The 18,255-nt window shown below is 45.3% G+C and overlaps 1 protein-coding gene, 1 non-coding gene and 1 pseudogene across 2 annotated transcripts in view; 2 read left to right on the top strand and 1 right to left on the bottom strand.

Annotated features, from left to right (window-relative positions):
• Nucleotides 1-2,084: 2,084 nt before the first annotated feature.
• Nucleotides 2,085-13,622, bottom strand: LOC143984163 (dol-P-Glc:Glc(2)Man(9)GlcNAc(2)-PP-Dol alpha-1,2-glucosyltransferase pseudogene; annotated as a pseudogene).
• An 890-nt stretch (nucleotides 13,623-14,512) lies between these two features.
• LOC143986418 (small nucleolar RNA U3) lies at nucleotides 14,513-14,729 on the top strand. The gene has a single exon (XR_013276513.1). It is a non-coding gene; the product is annotated as a small nucleolar RNA U3 (small nucleolar RNA).
• Nucleotides 14,730-17,261: 2,532 nt separating this feature from the next.
• VPS53 (VPS53 subunit of GARP complex) overlaps nucleotides 17,262-18,255 on the top strand; it is a 221,713-nt gene continuing 220,719 nt past the window's right edge. The window contains exon 1 of the mRNA XM_077482250.1: nucleotides 17,262-17,420. Coding sequence (XP_077338376.1) covers nucleotides 17,337-17,420 — 84 coding nt within the window. The 5' untranslated portion in view covers nucleotides 17,262-17,336. The remainder of the gene's footprint in view (nucleotides 17,421-18,255) is intronic.

The following is an 18,255-nucleotide window of genomic DNA, read 5'->3' as shown; positions in this document are numbered from 1 at the left end:
CTGTAAATAAATATCTCCCGGAGACTCTACTGCTGCCTTTTTATTTGATAAGCGTTTAATTCACTGCATAAATGTAAGTGTGATTTAATTTTTAATAAATTTGTTTATTTTACGGAATTACGCTATTTGGCCCAATTTTTCCATTCTGCATGGTTCCTTGAGGGGAGTGTGACCTTTTCTGTATATACTGGTTCCGTGTCCAACTCGGTCTGAACAAGTGTGGAGTGACCTTCTTCATTGAGTGTCCATCTTCTATGACCAGAGGATCTCTCACCTGTATGACAGAAAAGCGTATTTGACCCTTGGAGCGTATGCTCGCCGGGGTCATTTGGAGTTGGTAAGCTTACATCCTTCTTCTGTGTGTGGCGGTGTCAGCACCAGGGTGTTTTTGAACAAGCATTCTATGGACTGAATGAATATTTCCATCTCTCCATGTCTACACCAGGGGCGAGCACACTTTTGATTTTTTAGAAAAGGACTTGTTTCTGTTTATATATATTTATTTACAGCGACTTTGTATTAGGTATCGCTTCACGTGTTTAGTGTTTTTCAAAATTTGAATAGGTAAGAGATTTAGTCACTTTTAGCACATTCATACACTGAAATAGTTTTTTAGCGCTACACTTTTTACATATGCATTATTTTAACTAAAACGATCCAATTTAGTGTGTTAGCTGATTTTTCATTTTTTCTTTTTGTTTCGATAGCGCAGTGTTTTTTGCTTCTTTTAACCAAAAACTATCCCTTTATGTCAAAAGTGATTTTAGATTTTTTGCTGCCCTAGGCCTGACTAAACTCACCCCCCCCCCACCATTTAAATATGACCCACCCCTTCCTATCAAGGCCACACACCCTTTCGGTTTAAGACCCGCATCTGCCATCTTCGTGGGGGGACAGGGGGACGCCGTGGGAGGAGGACAGATGGATGCTGTGGGAGGAGGACCGAGAAGGACGTGGCATCCTTTGATTTGGGGGGAGGAGAGGTAAGGGGATATGTGCTGGGGGTGTTTTGGGAGTGGAGAGAACTTGTGCTAGTGGGGAGGGGGGTTGGATTTCCCTCCCAAAACACCCCCCCGCACATATCGTCTACCCCACTCCCATCATTCCACCATGTGTGCATCTGTGTTACCTGCCCCCCTCCTTCCCAGTTACTGTGCCCCCCTCCACTGTAAACAATGCACAGACCTCAGAACAGCAGCACGGCTTTTGCAGTGCACCCATGTCCTTCCCCCGTGCCTCCTACTCCTCCTAGCTGTGTACATGAGAGCTTTGGAGCTGAGAAGGGGGATCCTCAGTGAGCAGTATGTGTCTGTTAGTGGGGAGAGAGGTTTTGGCTGCCACAGAAAGGCGGTCCTGCATGTGGGACCCCAGGCGGCAGATGTCCTGGATGCCCACACTAGTGCCCCTCTGTCAGGCCAGTTGCCAGAGCTCAGTGCCTGAATTTTTTTTGAAGAACAAACCCACCTGGGTTTCTATTTTTTTTTTATTTTATTGCACCTCTAAACTGGCATGGCTGAAATGTCTCAATCAGGTGGAGGCAATCTTTTTTATTGAGGTTCACTATCTCTATTATTATTATTATTTATTTATTTATTTATTTTTAAGTATAAATCAATTCTAGCTCTTTTTAAATCCTTAATCAGAACAAGTATTAATAACTGCAATCAAAAGCTGTGTGAGATAATGCAGTTCAATGTGGTTTACCAGACAGCATTCACCACATGAATCTTTGAGTGTCTTCACTATCAGGCCAATTAAAAGTTTTATTCAAAAACAAGTGGAATGTAAATACATTGACAGGAACTTAGAGCTCCTTCACATGGACATGTCGGTATACAGAGCCCGCTCTGCTCAGCAGGTTGATCCCCGCTGAGCAGGAAGATGACAGGTCTGTCTCTGCACACTATATGGGGGTTCGGATGACGACGGACAGTAGAGTCCATCGTCACCCGATCCGATCCGCAGATGGATGAAAAAATAGGTTTTTCCCCCCGTCACATTTTTTTGGATCGGAGAGGGTCAGATGTCAGCGGACATGTCACCGTTGACATCCATCCCTCCATAGACCTCTATGGAGTGTCCGTTCAGGTCCGCCTAAAAAACTGACAGGCGGACCTGAACGGATTGTCCGTGTGAAAGGGGCCTTTGAGTAACAACTCTAGAAGTAGCTTGCCCGCAGATGGAATTGGTGATTTACTTTAAAGATTAGGTATGACAGAATAAAATAACGGAACTCCATTAGCTTCTGAGGAATAGTAGTACCTAATATACACCCAAAGAACATCGAGAGCCACAGTATGGACTTGGATGTTAAAGAGGAAGTAAACCCCTTCAAACCACTTTGACCTACAGGTAAGCCTAGATTAAGGCTTACCTGTAGGTCCAAGCAATATCTCCTAAACCTATATGGTTTAGGAGATATTTGCCCGAAAATGGGCACCGCTGTCTACGGCGCATGCGCCGTAGACAGCGGCGCGCAGGCGCACTAAATGCGGCAAGTCCAAGAATGGATTTGCCTAATTTGTCGACTCCCGCGCGCATGCGCGGGAGTGACGTCATCGCGGCTTCGCCGAATGGCAGCGGAGGAGCTGCGAGACGCGACTCCTGTGCGAATGCGCGGGAGTGACGTCATCGCGGCTTCGCCGCTGTCATTGGTCGGAGCTGCGAGACGCCACCAGCAAGATGGATGCGGCGGACTACAGGGATCAGCGGCGACTTCGCTGGCTCCTGTGTCAGGTAAGTGACACAGAATGAGCTACTATGCGATGCATAGTAGTCCATTATGCTTTACCTTTGCAGGGGAAAAAAGAGGAAGTAAACCCATCAGGGTTTACTTCCTCTTTAAAGCATCTACAAAGCTCCAAGCTGCAAAAAGATATCTAGGAACCAACAAATATCTGACTGATTCATGTCTCTGAAATACTTTTTTCCAAACGTAAAAAGTTTAATGTTGATTATCAGCAATTAAGTATTTGTGAACATAAGTGAACTTCCATATTAAAAACAGGGACAAGCAAACTACTAATGTGTATAGAAAAGGCTGTTTCCAAACAGGCTTGAGAAAGCCATTATGTAAAAGACAAAAAAGAAAAGAGCTGGGAGAAATTCAAACAGGCGTCATGATTGCTTCTTTCGCCTATCACTATGCCACCACTGATTACAATAAAAAACAGGAAACCTAGAACTAAAATGATATATGGCCAGGTTAACCTCAAGAGTGTCAGTATGTTCCTCAGATACAGAGAGTATTGGATGTAGAATTTTACAGCTGCTGCCGCTTCTGAAAGAGCACATTAGAGGAGACTTTTTCATCGGTCTTCAGATATGTTCTCCAAGCCTCTGTCACCTTTTCAGCTATAATACTGTATGTCCAGCACAGAAAAATAATCCAGATGAAGTTTGTCTGTTAAAAACAAAATGCACAAAGCCCTAGAAGCTGCGGTTTTATGATTACCATAGAAGCACATTAAATAAGTGAAAAGGACAAAAAATGTAGATCCTGCATCCATGTAGTAGAGAAATGTGAAAAGATATAAAGTGGAAAATATACATTTGAATAATATTCTCTTTGTTACAGAAACCCTTGAGTGTAACTTGTTAAGGATTAAATAGAACATGTACAGAAGGTTAATAAATTGCAGCATTCCAGAGGAGAAGGCAACATTCCTGCTCCAGGCAGCAGATTTCACAATACCCACAGAAGTCAGATACAGGCCAGGCACGATTGTGATAATGGGATCCCACTGATTAAAGTGTCCCTGGCAGTAGTGCTGAGCTTAGGGGAAGTGGAAAAACTCATCCATGTATGGTTCTCTCTGTTCTTGTGTGATTTTTGTGAACAGTAGGCTGGATAGAAGAAACAGCCACTGAACAGGGCAGAAAAGTAATAGCCTACAAGTAGGGATGCACCAATACCATTTTTTTTTTTTACAATGAGTACAAGTACCGATACTTTTTTTTTAGTACTTTTAGATCTACATCTCAAAACTTATGCAGACTATTTCTCAATCTACAACTGCCTATAGACAACCCGGGTAATAGGGCCATCTTCTCTTTAGAAGTGGCCAAAGCATTTGACAGCGTTGAATGGCCCCATCATTGGGAAAAAATGAAAGAATTTGGGGTAGGCCCCTATTTTCTGAAATGGGTCCAGTTTTTATATAATAATCAAACGACAAGAATGCGTATCAGTGGAGATATATCGGAACCCTTTAGACTTTTCAGGGGCATGTGACAGGTGTGTCCTCTGTCACCCCTGTTGTTCACCCTAGCTCTTGAACCTCTAGCCATACATGTCAGAGCATCACAAAACATTATAGTTTTCTGTCGAGGCCTTAACCATGATGTAATTTCTCTATACGCAGATGACACATTGATTTATTTAGGAGATACCGACAGCTCCCTGAAGAATGTAATACGTTTAATTGCTGACTTTGGCGAGCAGGATTCAGTATTAACTGGAATAAATCAGTGCTTATGCCATTGGATCCCCTGCCACAGCCTTTGCCTGACTATGTAGGGGACATTATTATACTGAGTTCTGCTACCTCAGTATACAGGTAACTCCGAACCCAAACCAGTATATTGCACTGAACTTAGTACCCCTACTCCGTAAATTTTTAATGAAGTGTGCTGCATGGACAAAATTACCTCTCTCAGTCACAAGCAGGGCAAATTTCATTAAAATTGTGTGGGCCCCACAACTGTTATATATATTCCATAATGCCCCTATATGGATACCACACAAATGGTTTACCCAAATAGATGCCCAATTCAGAGATTTAATATGGGGTAACAAGTCAGCATGGATCAGATTACATACTCTACAGCTAACTAAAGATCAAGGGGGCTTGGCTGTTCAGCATGCCCAGCTCCAACATATGGGTAACCGGGGGGGTTTCGATGTCAGTGAGTAGGGATGAGCTTCGTGTTCTAGTCGAACATACGTTCGACTCGAACATCGGCTGTTCGCCCGTTCGGCGAATTCCGAACATTATGGGCCGTTCGCGCCAAATTCGTGTGGCGCTCACGGCCCACAATGCACTGCGATGGCGCAGTGCATTGCTGGCTCATGATTGGCCAAGCATGCACTGTGACCCCGCATGCTTGGCCAATCACAGCGCCGGCAGCGAGGAGAGCCATGATTGGCCACAGGCAGGATGCCTGTGGCCAATCATAGCTCAGGCTGTGTAGTACACGCCCCACACTATATAAGGCCGCCAGCGCGGCGGACTTGTGTAGTGTGTTGGCGTCTGAAGCAGTTAGTGGGTGTTCTGTGTACCTTCAACACAGTATACACCGATCGTTATCGGCCGATTTTTCGATCTTGCTCTTCTGTAGTGGATGTTGTCTGCGTGCCCTGACCGCAGTATACACCGCTATATTCACCTATATAGCTAGCGATATATCTATCTTTTATAATAGAGCTTGCAGTCAGTGTTAGGAGCTTGTGCGTGCTGTCTGCGTGCTCTGTACCCAGTACACACCGCTATATCCACCTACATAGCTCTTCTCTATTTGAGCCATCTGCCATCTGCAGGAGTTATTGGAAGTTGTGTGTGCCTCCAGCACAGCACAGTATACATCTGTATTTACCCTTTATTGCTGGTGTTCTATAATAAAGGCATCTGCAGGAGTTAGTGGGTGTTTTGTGCCTCCAGCACAATATACACCTGTATCTACCCTTTATTGCTGTTCTCTAATAGAGCCATCTGCAGGGCTTAGTGGGTGTTGTGTGCCTCCAGTACAGTATACCCCTTTATCTACCCTTTATTGCTGGTGTTCTATAATAAAGGCATCTGCAGGAGTTAGTGGGTGTTGTGTGCCTCCAGCACAATATACACTACCCAACTGCTGTTTTACCCAACTCCCTTCAGGCCATTACCATGTCTGGAAGGCCAGCAAGGAGAGGCAGACAGGCGCGAGCCGATAAAAGAGGGCAAGCAGGCTCTGTGTCTAGAGACAACAGTGCTGGTCGTGGACGCGGTGCATTATCATCAGCACGTGGCCATGGGACACGCTTGTCCTTCTTTTCGGCAGCTGGACATGTTGAGCCGCAACATGCCAACGACTTGGTAGAGTGGATGACCAAGCCCTCTTCATCCTCCTCATCCTCGCTCACCCAGTCTCAGGGTACTAGCAAAGCAGCTGCCAACGCATCGTCTTCCCTTGTCTCAATGTCATCATCAGTGACTCCTTCCCTAGACCCACCACGTCCTCCTGAGGAGTCTCCTGAACTCTTTGAGCACAGTGTTGGGTACATGCTCCAGGAGGATTCCCAGTGTTTTGTAGGCTCTGATGATGACACTCAGCTAGAGGAAGGCAGTAGCGTGAATGCAGAGAGAGGGGATGCTCAAGAAGGACAGCAATCTGGCAGTCATGTTCCACAAGCTGCAGCATACTGCCAGGTTTGCTACAGCGATGAAGAGGGAGGGGATGATGAGGGCACTGACTCCACGTGGGTGCCTGGTAGGAGAGAGGAGGAGGAGGAGGCACATGTCCAACTAGGCAGGATGCCCTCCGGGGGCCAGCTTAGGGGCAGCACACCGACTGAATCACAACGCAGAGCTCCGCCTGTGCAGGGCGCTGCCTCTGCGCGTTATTCTAAAAGTTCTTTGGTGTGGGCCTTTTTGAGACGAGCGCATCAGATCGCACCGCTGCTATTTGCAACATATGTCTCAAGCGTGTCTCGCGTGGCCAAAACATCAGCTGCTTGGGCACCACATGCTTGACCAGACATATGTTGACCTGCCATGTAGCTCGTTGGCAAGCGTACCTCAAAGACCCACACCAAAGAACAAAGCGGACCTCTCCTTGCTCCTCATCAGCTGGCATCTCCAACCCCACTAGACCTTCAGTCCTCTCTGAAACCTTTCTGAGAGGAATGAAGGTGTAGAATTAGGTGTGTCACAGCCAAGTGCTTCCGGGCACTCTGCTAGCAGTACACCCACGTCCGATTATAGCAGGCAAATGTCCCTGCCCCGCTGCTGGACCGGCGAAAGAAGTTCCCTCCCAGCCATCCACATGCCCAGCAGTTGAATGCTAGCTTGGCTAAATTGCTAGCACTTCAACTGCTGCCTTTTCAGTTGGTAGACTCGGCCCCCTTCCGTGAGTTTGTACAATGTGCGGTTACTCAGTGGCAGGTCCCCAAACGCCACTTTCCGATTCCGGCTCTCTACCGGCATGTTGAAGGCAATGTCCTTGCCTCGCTGGACAGGGCGGTCAGTGGTAAGGTGCATATTACCGCTGACTCATGGTCCAGCAGGCATGGACAGGGACGTTACCTGTCTTTCATGGCCCATTGGGTCACTCTTCTGGCAGCTGGGAAGGATGCAGGACAAGGTGCAGTAGTGTTGGAGGTTGTTACGCCACCACGCCTCCAAAATGCTACTATCGGTTGTGACACACCTCTCTCCTCCACCCCCTCCTCTTCTTCTTCCTCCATGGGCTCTTCCAGTGCTCTGTCCTCAGAACCAGCGGTGCTCCGTAGGCGTTCCAGGGGCTACGCAAGTACGCAGGCAAAACGATGCCATGCTGTGCTTGCGCTGGTTTGTTTGGGGGACAGGAGCCACACTGGGGCGGATGTTTTGTCAGCTCTGCAGGGGCAGGCCGAGAGGTGGTTGACGCCACGCCAGCTTAAGCCAGGAATGGTGGTTTGCGACAATGGCACCAACCTCCTCTCCGCCCTCCGGCAGGGACAACTGACCCATGTGTCCTGTGTAGCTCACGTCCTTAACCTGGTGGTGCAGCGGTTCTTGGGCAGGTACCCGGGCTTACAGGATGTCCTGAAGCAGGCCAGGAAAGTCTGTGTGCATTTCCGCCGATCATTTAATGCCTGTGCTCGGCTGGCTGAGCGCCAAAAGGAGTTGAACCTGCCCAAGAACCGCCTTATATGTGACATGCCCACCAGGTGGAACTCAACGTTGGCCATGCTGCAGCGGCTGCACACGCAGCAGAGGGCCATCAGTGAGTACCTGTGTGACTACGGCACCAGGGCAGGGTCAGAGGAGCTCGGTTTTTTCTCACCACGCCAGTGGGGCATGATCAGGGATGCATGCACTGTCCTGTCACGGTTTGAGGAGGCCACAAGGATGGTGAGCAGTGACAGTGCATGCATCAGTGACACTGTACCTCTTGTCCACCTCTTGGAGCATACGCTGCGTGGAATAATGGACAGGGCACTTGAGGCAGAACAGAGGCAGGAAGAGGAGGACTTCCTTGCCTCTCAAGGCCCCCTTTATCCAGACAGTGTTCCTGCTGTGCCACCCATCACACAGGAAGAGGATGAGGAGGAGGAAGAGGAGGAGGAGGATGATTGTGTCAGCATGGAGGTGGAGGCTGGCCCTCAGCATCAGCAGCAGCAGCAGCAGTCTTGTAGGGATGATTTACAGTCCCAAGAAACCCGTGGACTTGTACGTGGCTGGGAGGAGGTAGCTGCGGATCATGTTGTCCTTAGTGACCCAGAGGATTCCGGACCGAATGCCTCAGCTAACCTACGCTGCATGGCCTCCCTGATCCTGCAAAGCCTGCGGAAGGATCCTCGTATTCTTCGGATCAAGAAGAGGGACCATTACTGTCTGGCCACTCTCCTTGATCCACGGTACAAGGGTAAGGTTGCTGACCTTATCTTGCCATCGCAGAGGGAGCAGAGGATGAGACATCTCCGGGAGGCCTTGCAGAAAGGTCTGTGCAACGCGTTCCCAGAAACTGGGAGGTTACAAACTTCTGGTCCTGGACAACGTGTTGCTGAGGCATCGGTCAGAAGGAGCGGTGGAGAAGGTGGCCGTCTGACTGATGCTTTCAGACAATTTTATAGTCTGCAGCCCCAAGGTATGATCGGTTCCAGCAACCATCGCCAGCGTCTGATTTACATGGTGCAGGAATACCTAGGGGCAAGGTCAGACTTGGACACCTTTCCCACCGAAAATCCTCTGGCTTACTGGGTCTTGAGGATGGATCACTGGCCAGAGCTTGCACAGTATGCAATTGAGCTACTGGCCTGTCCTGCATCCAGCGTTCTTTCGGAACACACCTTCAGTGCTGCTGGTGGCTTTGTTACCGATCACAGGGTGCGCCTGTCCACCGAATCAGTTGATCGACTGACCTTCATCAAGATGAATCAGTCTTGGATCACCCACAGCTACCAAGCACCTGAAGCTGATGTAACCGAATAATTTTTTTTTAAATATCACATCCCTTCAAGACTGCCTATGCTGATGCTGAGTGACTGTGCTGTTATGTTGATTGTCTATCCTCTTCCTCCTCCGCTGATATGTTGGAAGAACATTTCTGGTTCTGGGTGATGCCATCAGCCCAATTTTTCTGCCCCTGTTTAACAGGGGCGTTTAATTACAATTTTTGATGCAATGCTTTGCAGCAGGGCTAATTCCTGCAATAAAACTAGAGTATATGGGAGAGGTTGCAGTGTCGTGGCACCAGCACCAGTGCCCAAGGCCCAATTTTAATGCCCCTGTTTAACAGGGGCGTTTAATTACAATTTTTGATGCAATGCTTTGCAGCAGGGCTAATTTCTGCAATAAAACTAGAGTATATGGGAGAGGTTGCAGTGTCGTGGCACCAGCACCAGTGCCTAAGGCCCAATTTTTCTGCCCCTGTTTAACAGGGACATGTAATTACAATTCTTGATATAATATTTCACAGGAGGGCCCGTTCCTGTGCCCACCCAGAGTAACTGTGAGGACTTATAGTGTTGTGGCACCAGCACCACAATCACCAAAGGTCAATTTTTCTACCACTGTTCAACAATGGCATGTAATTACAATTCTTGATATAATCGTTCACAGCAGGGCGCTCCAGCGCCCACCAAGAGTCACTTTGAGGGCTTACAATGTTGTGGCAAAACCAACACCTTGTTCCGCCATTTCTGCAGAGCATATAGGGCAGGCCCCTACTTTCAAACATCCAACTTACAAACATCTCCTACTTGCAAATGGAAGGAGACAACAGCAAGTGAGATGAAAAAAGATGGACGACAAAACAAATTATACAGGGGTGATAACCCTTCCCTATGTTTTCCAAAAAGCTTAAAAATAGTTTTTTTGACTGGAGCTACACTTTAAAAACGTACCAGTTGAAAATTACAAACAGATTCAACTTAACACAACAAACCTACACAGTCCCTGTCTTGTTTGCACCGCCTGTATACTGCTGTTCTGAGTATATAGGGCCTGGGGGCCACACGCATTTCCTTTTTTTAATATGGGTACGGGGTTCCCCTTAATATGCGTACAAGACCCAAAGGGGCTGGTAATGGGCAGGGAGGGCTACCGATGCCATTTTTCTCAATGATTTTCAACCATATTGCAGGAACCAGATATAACATTAAAACCGCAAGCAGTTTTAAATGATGTTATTTCCGTTTAATGTCATTTTGTGCAGGGACTGTTCTAAACACGGGAAACACGTGGCACTTCACAGGCATACTACAGACACCCCCCAGGCACCATATTTAAAGGAATATTTCACTTTTTTTTCACTTTAATCGTCATTAAAATCAGTGCTCCCGCCAAAACGGCCATTTTTAAAAACATTTTAGGCATTGACCCATGTCCCCTGGGGCAGGAGCCAGGTCCCCAAACCATTTTTAGGACAGTATCTTGCATATTATCCGTTACAATTAGCACTTTTAATTTAGAACGTTCGAGTCCCATAGACTTCAATGGGGATCCAAAGTTCGTACGAATTTGGGGTCCGTTCGAAAGTTCTGGTGCGAACCGAACCGGGGGGTGTTCGGCTCATCCCTATCAGTGAGGAATAAATACTATAAATAACTTCTTAAACTAAAAGACTTTCGTTCATGGGAAACAAAGGGTGTGCAATATATTTCCCAGCTGTTCAATGGAAATATATTTAAATCTTTCACAGACATGCAAGATTAATTCACGATACCCAGAACACAGTTTTTTTAAGTATCTGAAACTCAGGCATGCCATTCAAAGTGAAAACAGAATACCCTCGCATGATCTCGAGAATATACTCTAGACTGCTTCTCTCTACACATGATGCTTCCAAGCTGGCACGTAGGAAGGGGTGGGAAAAAGACCTCGGCCCTGTTAATGGTGAACAATGGGAGGTATGTATTAACATCCATCCCACTGGTGTCAGTATCTGCGTCACATAAGCTGTCGCACCTATTTTTATTGCATAGGGTATATAGGGTATATAGGTATATAGGTATATAGAACACAGACTATACTGAACAAGTGGGGATTCAGGGACTCCCCAATATGTTACTACTCTTACCTATGTATGGTTACATGTTCAGTACTTTCTAATAGTTCCCATAAAATAAGAGACACAGTCTAAGTTCAATGGTAAATGTTGTAAATTTATGCAGCACCACTGAAATCAATAATAATATATTTGTACAGTGAGTTGATTTCATAGAACTGTTTACACCTAGAAGTTGTATTATAAGGATAATAATAATACGGTAGTTAGAATGACTACTGTACCTGATTATATTGCTGCAATGGTTCTGCACCTGACTGTATTTGCATTTGTTTTTGTACAATAAATTTGATTTAAAAAAAAACTGTGCAGCGTTTACAGTAACACTGTATGCGGCATTATTACAGACCTCCTCAGACAGGCGACCATCCAAGGCATTGTGTGTGTGCCATTACAGGCCTCCTCAGTTCATAATCCGCAGTCCAAGGAGGACTGTGCTACAGGACCTTCAAAAGTGTGATAGGTCACCAGGAAACTAAATGTGTAATTTGTGCTCCTAGAACGCCTGATGGTTCTCCCTACATGTTGGGCCTCTCTATGTGCCCAGGCTGTGAAAAAGTCTCACACATGTGGTATTACCATACTCAGGAGGAGTAGCAGAATGTGTTTCGGGATGTAATTGGAAGTATGCATATACCGTGTGTGAGAAATTAACTTGTTACTATGATAATTTGGAGAAAAAAAAAATTCTTCATTTTCACAAGAATTATGGGAAAAAAATACAACTTCAAAAAACTCTCCATGCCTCTTACTGAATACCTTGGACTGGATACTTTTTGAAAAGGGGTCATTTGAGGGGTATTTGTATTGTTCTGACATTTCAGGGCCTCAAGAAATTAGATACATTTTCAATGATTGGCACCATAGCTTGTAGATCCTATAACTTTCACACAGACTAAATAATATCCACTATTTTGGGTTATTTTTTCCAAAGATATGTAGTAGCATACATTTTGGCCCAAATTTAAAAACAAAAGCTACTTATTTGCTAAATTTTATAATAGAAACTAAAAGAAAAGTCGTTTTTTTTTTTCAAAATTTTCACTCTTTTTTCCCTTATATCGCAAAAAAAAAAAAAAAAACCCAGTGGTGTTTAAATACCACCAAAAGAAAAAAGCTCTATTTGTGTGACAAAAGCATGACTGAGTAATTGGCATTCAAGGTGAGAAAGCACTGAAAGTTGAAAATTGATCTGGGCAGGAAGGGGGTATAAGTGCCCTGTATTGAAGTGGTTAATAAGAGAATATATTAGAGATCGTATTCCTCAGTTGCAGCGGTTACCCCCAGAGGGGGTATATATGATCAGACATACATGCATAGCTCCCAATTGTCCCTTATTTTGAGGGACTGTCCCTGATTTGGAACAAAGTCCCTCTGTCCCTCTTTCCTCTTCACTTGTTCCTTATTTTGGTCTGATCTATATAGTTGTATATAAAATGCACTTTTTATCTTTCAAAAAATGTTTCCTGGAGCTAAACCTTTTATCCAATTTCTAAATTGATGCACTTATAAATGTAAAAATATAAAGAAATAGTAGTGGTAAAAAAAAAAAAGCTATTTTTTTTCTGGAACTGACACTGGTGTGAACAATTGAAAAGCATATAACCTACTTTCCATGCGTTTTTGATGCAGAAAAAAAACCCGCACTGGACTGCATGTGGTGTGAACTGGCCCTCAATGGGGACATGTGCATTCTGGTGCATTTTTTGATGCGTTTTACTGTGTTCCAATATAGTTCAGTGCAGGAAAAATTGCAGCATGTGTTACTTTTTTTTACTGGGACTGTAATGCACCGCAATTGACCGCACTGGTGTGAACTATGCAATTGGAAACCATATAGCCTACGTTCCAATTTCTGATGCGGTAAAAAAAATGCACAGGACTGCATGTGGTGTGAACTGTCCCTCAAAGCAACTTTTTTTTATGCTTGTGTGCATGAGCTCTAAGGCCTTATGCACACAGCTGCTGTTATGACATCACTCTTGCGCAATTGCGCTGTTTACGGCATGGGCTCTGAAGGTCCGGCACTGTAAGCGGGACCTTCAGAGCGCATGCGCCAATGATGTCTTTTAGGTGGTAAGTTCTTCTGAGCAGGGCACTCTTAACCCTCTTGTATTTTATTGTATTGTAACTGTATTGTCTCCCTTTTATATTGTAAAGTGCTGCGTAAACTGTTGGCGCTATATAAATCCTGTATAATAAAAATGTCATCGGCTGGATGCACTCTGAATATCTCCTAAACTGTGCTAGTTTAGGAGATATTCACAGTACCTCCAGGTAAGCCTTATTATATCATATGGTAGTACAGAGTTTATAACCACTTTAACCATTTCCAGACTGCCCTCCGAACATTTATTGCTGCTCGCCACCATTGCTAGTAAAAAAAATAAAAAATAAAATAAATAAAAAATCCATAAATATATCCAACCATACATCCGCTTATTGGGATTATTTGGGGATTTTTTTCTTCCAAAAATATATAGCAAAATACATATTGGCCTAAATTGATGAAGGAATTAGATTTTTTTTTTTTTTATTTTATTGGATAGGTTTTATAGCAGAAAGTAAAAAATATTGTTTTTTTTTCAAAATTGTCGCTCTTTTTTATTTATAGCGCAACAAAAAAACCCTGCAGAGGTGATCAAATACCACCAAAAGAAAGCGCTGTTTGTGGGAAATAAAGGATGTAAATTTTGTTTTGGGGTAACGTCGCACGGCCACGCAATTGTCAATTAAAGTGAGGCAGTGCAGACTCACAAAAAGTGCTCTTGTCAGGAAGGGGGTAAAATCTTCCAGGGCTGAAACGGTTAAAGTAACGCAGTGCCACATCGCAAAAAAAAAAAAAAATGGCCTTTTCATTAATGGGGAGGTAACACCTTCCAGCGCTGAAGTGGTTAACCTCTCTATTTTATGTATTACACGTTTCATCTTTTTTTCCACCTTGATAAACTGTAGAAATAAACATTTCTCTTCGTTCTCTTCTAGATTGTAATTCGGTCACTAGGTGGCAACACTGAGTACACTCTTGTGTGATTGGTTTGCTGGGAGCAGATATGCAAATGAAGGTGGTTTGTAGCAAAGCGTTAAAGTTTCTAATTTGTATTTATATTATTATCTCCTGTAATCACATCTGAGCACATATTTAACAGTAACTTCGTTTGATTTATAATATTAAGTCAAAATAATTAGCATATCCAACCTCGCCCTAAGGTGATAAGAGATCATGTAATGGCTGGATGGGTTGCTGAACAGAAGACAGGTTAAGACTATACTTTCAGGGATCATTTCTATAGTGCTTGACTGTCGAAATGTGCTCTAAAGTGTACAAACTCACCAATCACGATGAAGAGGCAATGTGGTTGTTCCTGAGCGCGAAGTGAGTTGGAGGCGCTGCTTTATTGTAGTGCTTCCAGCTGTTGATGACCGTTCCTCTTCTCTCTTGCAGAGAAGAAGGAGGGAATGACCACGAGCTGAGTGATTGCATTTTTAATCTTGGTCAAAAAAAGATATAAAATGATGAAATTTGGTTTACATCTGTGTATATGTAACGTGTGATTATAAAGTAATTGAATGCTTGGCTTGATTATAAGTTCTAGTTAGTCAATAGCGCCACCTTTTGGATTGCGTAGCATATTCTATTTATGCATTACGGCTGCTTGTGCAGTGTTGAATATTAGAGAAGCACGCTTATCGAATATCGCATCTTACAGGACAGTTTATAGTGTAGACTGCTAATCTCTATACTTCTATGCAGCGCCAGCGATGAGGAAGGTTACTAAGTAGCGAGCTTTATGGTCGCCCGGTACCACCTGAAACCAATAGATGGCGCTAATATACTGCCTATTAGCGCCATCTATTGGTTTTAGATGGTACTGGACGACGCCGGGTGCATTAGGGATATCCCGGTGTAGTGTCACAGTTTGATGCCTATCACAGGATGGTGCGGAAGTGACGTTGTTGCGTACTGCGCATGCGCGATGCGCTCCAAACGCTCGCGCCGTGCGTTCCAACATAGTTTCGGCAATACAGTTCAGCGAAACCATCACATAATGTTACGGAAGTGATGTTACACACAACACAAACACGGGCCACGTTGTTGCGTACTGCGCATGCGCGATGCGTTCCAAACACTTGCGCCGTGCGTTCCAACATAGTTTCGGCAATACAGTTCAGCGAAACCATCACATAATGTTACGGAAGTGAAGTTACACACAACACAAACACTGGGCCGTTCGTTACAACACTAATACTTCCCTTGTTACCTAGTAGGTTTTGCATTGCTGGGACTTGTAGTGCCTATCCTGAGCTACATGCTTCAATGTTCAGTGTCCTCATCCCTATCCCCCTGCTTCAATGTTCAGTGTCCTCATCCCTATCCGCGAGCTTCAATGTTCAGTGTCCTCATCCTTATCCCCCTGCTTCAATGTTCAGGGTCCTCATCCTTATCCCCGAGCTTCAATGTTCAGTGTCCTCATCCCTATCCCCCTGCTTCAATGTTCAGTGTCCTCATCCCTATCCGCGAGCTTCAATGTTCAGTGTCCTCATCCCTATCCGCGAGCTTCAATGTTCAGTGTCCTCATCCTTATCCCCGAGCTTCAATGTTCAGTGTCCTCATCCCTATCCCCCTGCTTCAATGTTCAGTGTCCTCATCCCTATCCGCGAGCTTCAATGTTCAGTGTCCTCATCCTTATCCCCCTGCTTCGATGAGGACACTGAACATCGAAGCATGGGGATAAGGATGAGGACACTGAACATTGAAGCTTGCGGATAGGGATGAGGACACTGAACATTTAAAGCTTGCGGATAGGGATGAGGACACTGAACATTGAAGCACAGGGATAAGGATGAGGACACTGAACATTGAAGCTTGCGGATCGGGATGAGGACACTGAACATTGAAGCATGGGGATAGGGATGAGGACACTGAACATTGAAGCACAGGGATAAGGATGAGGACACTGAACATTGAAGCTCGCGGATAGGGATGAGGACACTGAACATTGAAGCATGGGGATAGGGATGAGGACACTGAACATTGAAGCACAGGGATAAGGATGAGGACACTGAACATTGAAGCTCGCGGATAGGGATGAGGACACTGAACATTGAAGCATGGGGATAGGGATGAGGACACTGAACATTGAAGCACAGGGATAAGGATGAGGACACTGAACATTGAAGCTCGCGGATAGGGATGAGGACACTGAACATTGAAGCACGGGGATAAGGATGGACACTGAACATTGAAGCTCGGGGATAAGGATGAGGACACTGAACATTGAAGCACGGGGATAAGGATGGACACTGAACATTGAAGCATGGGGATAGGGATGAGGACACTGAACATTGAAGCATGTAGCTCAGGATAGGCACTACAAGTCCCAGCAATGCAAAACCTACTAGGTAACAAGGGAAGTATTAGTGTTGTAACGAACGGCCCAGTGTTTGTGTTGTGTGTAACTTCACTTCCGTAACATTATGTGATGGTTTCGCTGAACTGTATTGCCGAAACTATGTTGGAACGCACGGCGCAAGTGTTTGGAACGCATCGCGCATGCGCAGTACGCAACAACGTGGCCCGTGTTTGTGTTGTGTGTAACATCACTTCCGTAACATTATGTGATGGTTTCGCTGAACTGTATTGCCGAAACTATGTTGGAACGCACGGCGCGAGCGTTTGGAGCGCATCGCGCATGCGCAGTACGCAACAACGTCACTTCCGCACCATCCTGTGATAGGCATCAAACTGTGACACTACACCGGGATAGTAGTGTTCAGGTCTGGCTTTTTTTTAATTAATAAAATGTAAACATTCGTTGTAAAGCACCTTTTCCTCAAACCCTAAAATGCCAATAGACCTTTCTTAAATTGAATAATAACATAGCCTGCCTCCACGCCAGACACGGACAGAGGAGACGCTCTTATTCACAAACAGGAGCTTTTCACGTGTTCAGGTTCAGGAATATTGGCAAACCCACATCAAAGATGGCGCCCGGTGTGTGAGGGGGTAGAACACTTCCTCCCAGGGTGCCCCGCGCTCCAGGAAGAGGTTCGAGCTGTGTGAGTAAGGGAAGCAGCTGAGCAGGATGGAGGAAGAAGAGCTGGAAGTGGTGGAGGAGCTGGAGGCTGTGCTTCATCTGTCCCCAGAGGTGCAGCAAGCCATAGAGCAGGTGAGGGCGGATGTTGTACCCGGGGGATGATCTGTATATTGAGCACCAACCTTCCTACACCCAACGCACCATGTACAGTCTTCATTGCTGAGATGTACGAGCTCACCTGTCATCTCACACAGACTAGAGGCATGGCAGACCCCTAAAACTATGGCAACCAGTCAGCTTCCACCTTCAGCTGCTTCAAGTAAGCTTTGAAAATGAAAGCTGGAAGCCGGTTGGTTGCCATGCAAAGCTGCTCCAGAGTCTGCCCACTGCAGTCTTAGTAAATTCCATTCACAGTGTCTACAGGGGTCCCATGGGTGTCTATGACCGGATAATGGGGGAAGGAAATCAGGCTGGATGCACATTGCACCCTCATCTTCTAGTGTTATTCAACCGCAATCCCCCTCCTGCCCAAGACACTTTTCAGCTTTCAGAGCTGTCACACAATTGTGCGGTCATACAACACTGTACTCATACTACATTTTCCTTTCTTTTGGTGGTATTTTATCACCTCTGCGGTTTTTATTTTTTGCTAAAAAAAGACCGAAATTTGTGAAGAAAAAAAAGTGTTTCTTTTTTTCTGTTCTAAAATGTTGTTTTCTCCTTCGTTGATGGGCACTGATAGGCGGCACGGATGAACACTAATAGATGGCACTGATGGGCAGCACTGATTGTATGATGTATTGACAGGCGTTACTGATTGACACTGTGGTGGGCACTGGTTGACACTTTGATGTACACTGACAGGCATTTCTGATGGGTCACTGATTGGTATAGTTGGTGGCACATCTGATGGGGCTGTGCTGATAATCAATGTGCTGATTATCAGCACAGACCCCCCGCCCCTGAC

This window comes from Lithobates pipiens, unplaced genomic scaffold (assembly GCF_037356315.1).
Source record: "Lithobates pipiens isolate NorthernLeopardFrog02 unplaced genomic scaffold, aLitPip1_a1.2 Scaffold_16, whole genome shotgun sequence".
NCBI lineage: Eukaryota > Metazoa > Chordata > Amphibia > Anura > Ranidae > Lithobates > Lithobates pipiens.
Note: the sequence above shows the minus strand (reverse complement) of the source record. Positions and strands in the feature narration are given on the sequence as shown.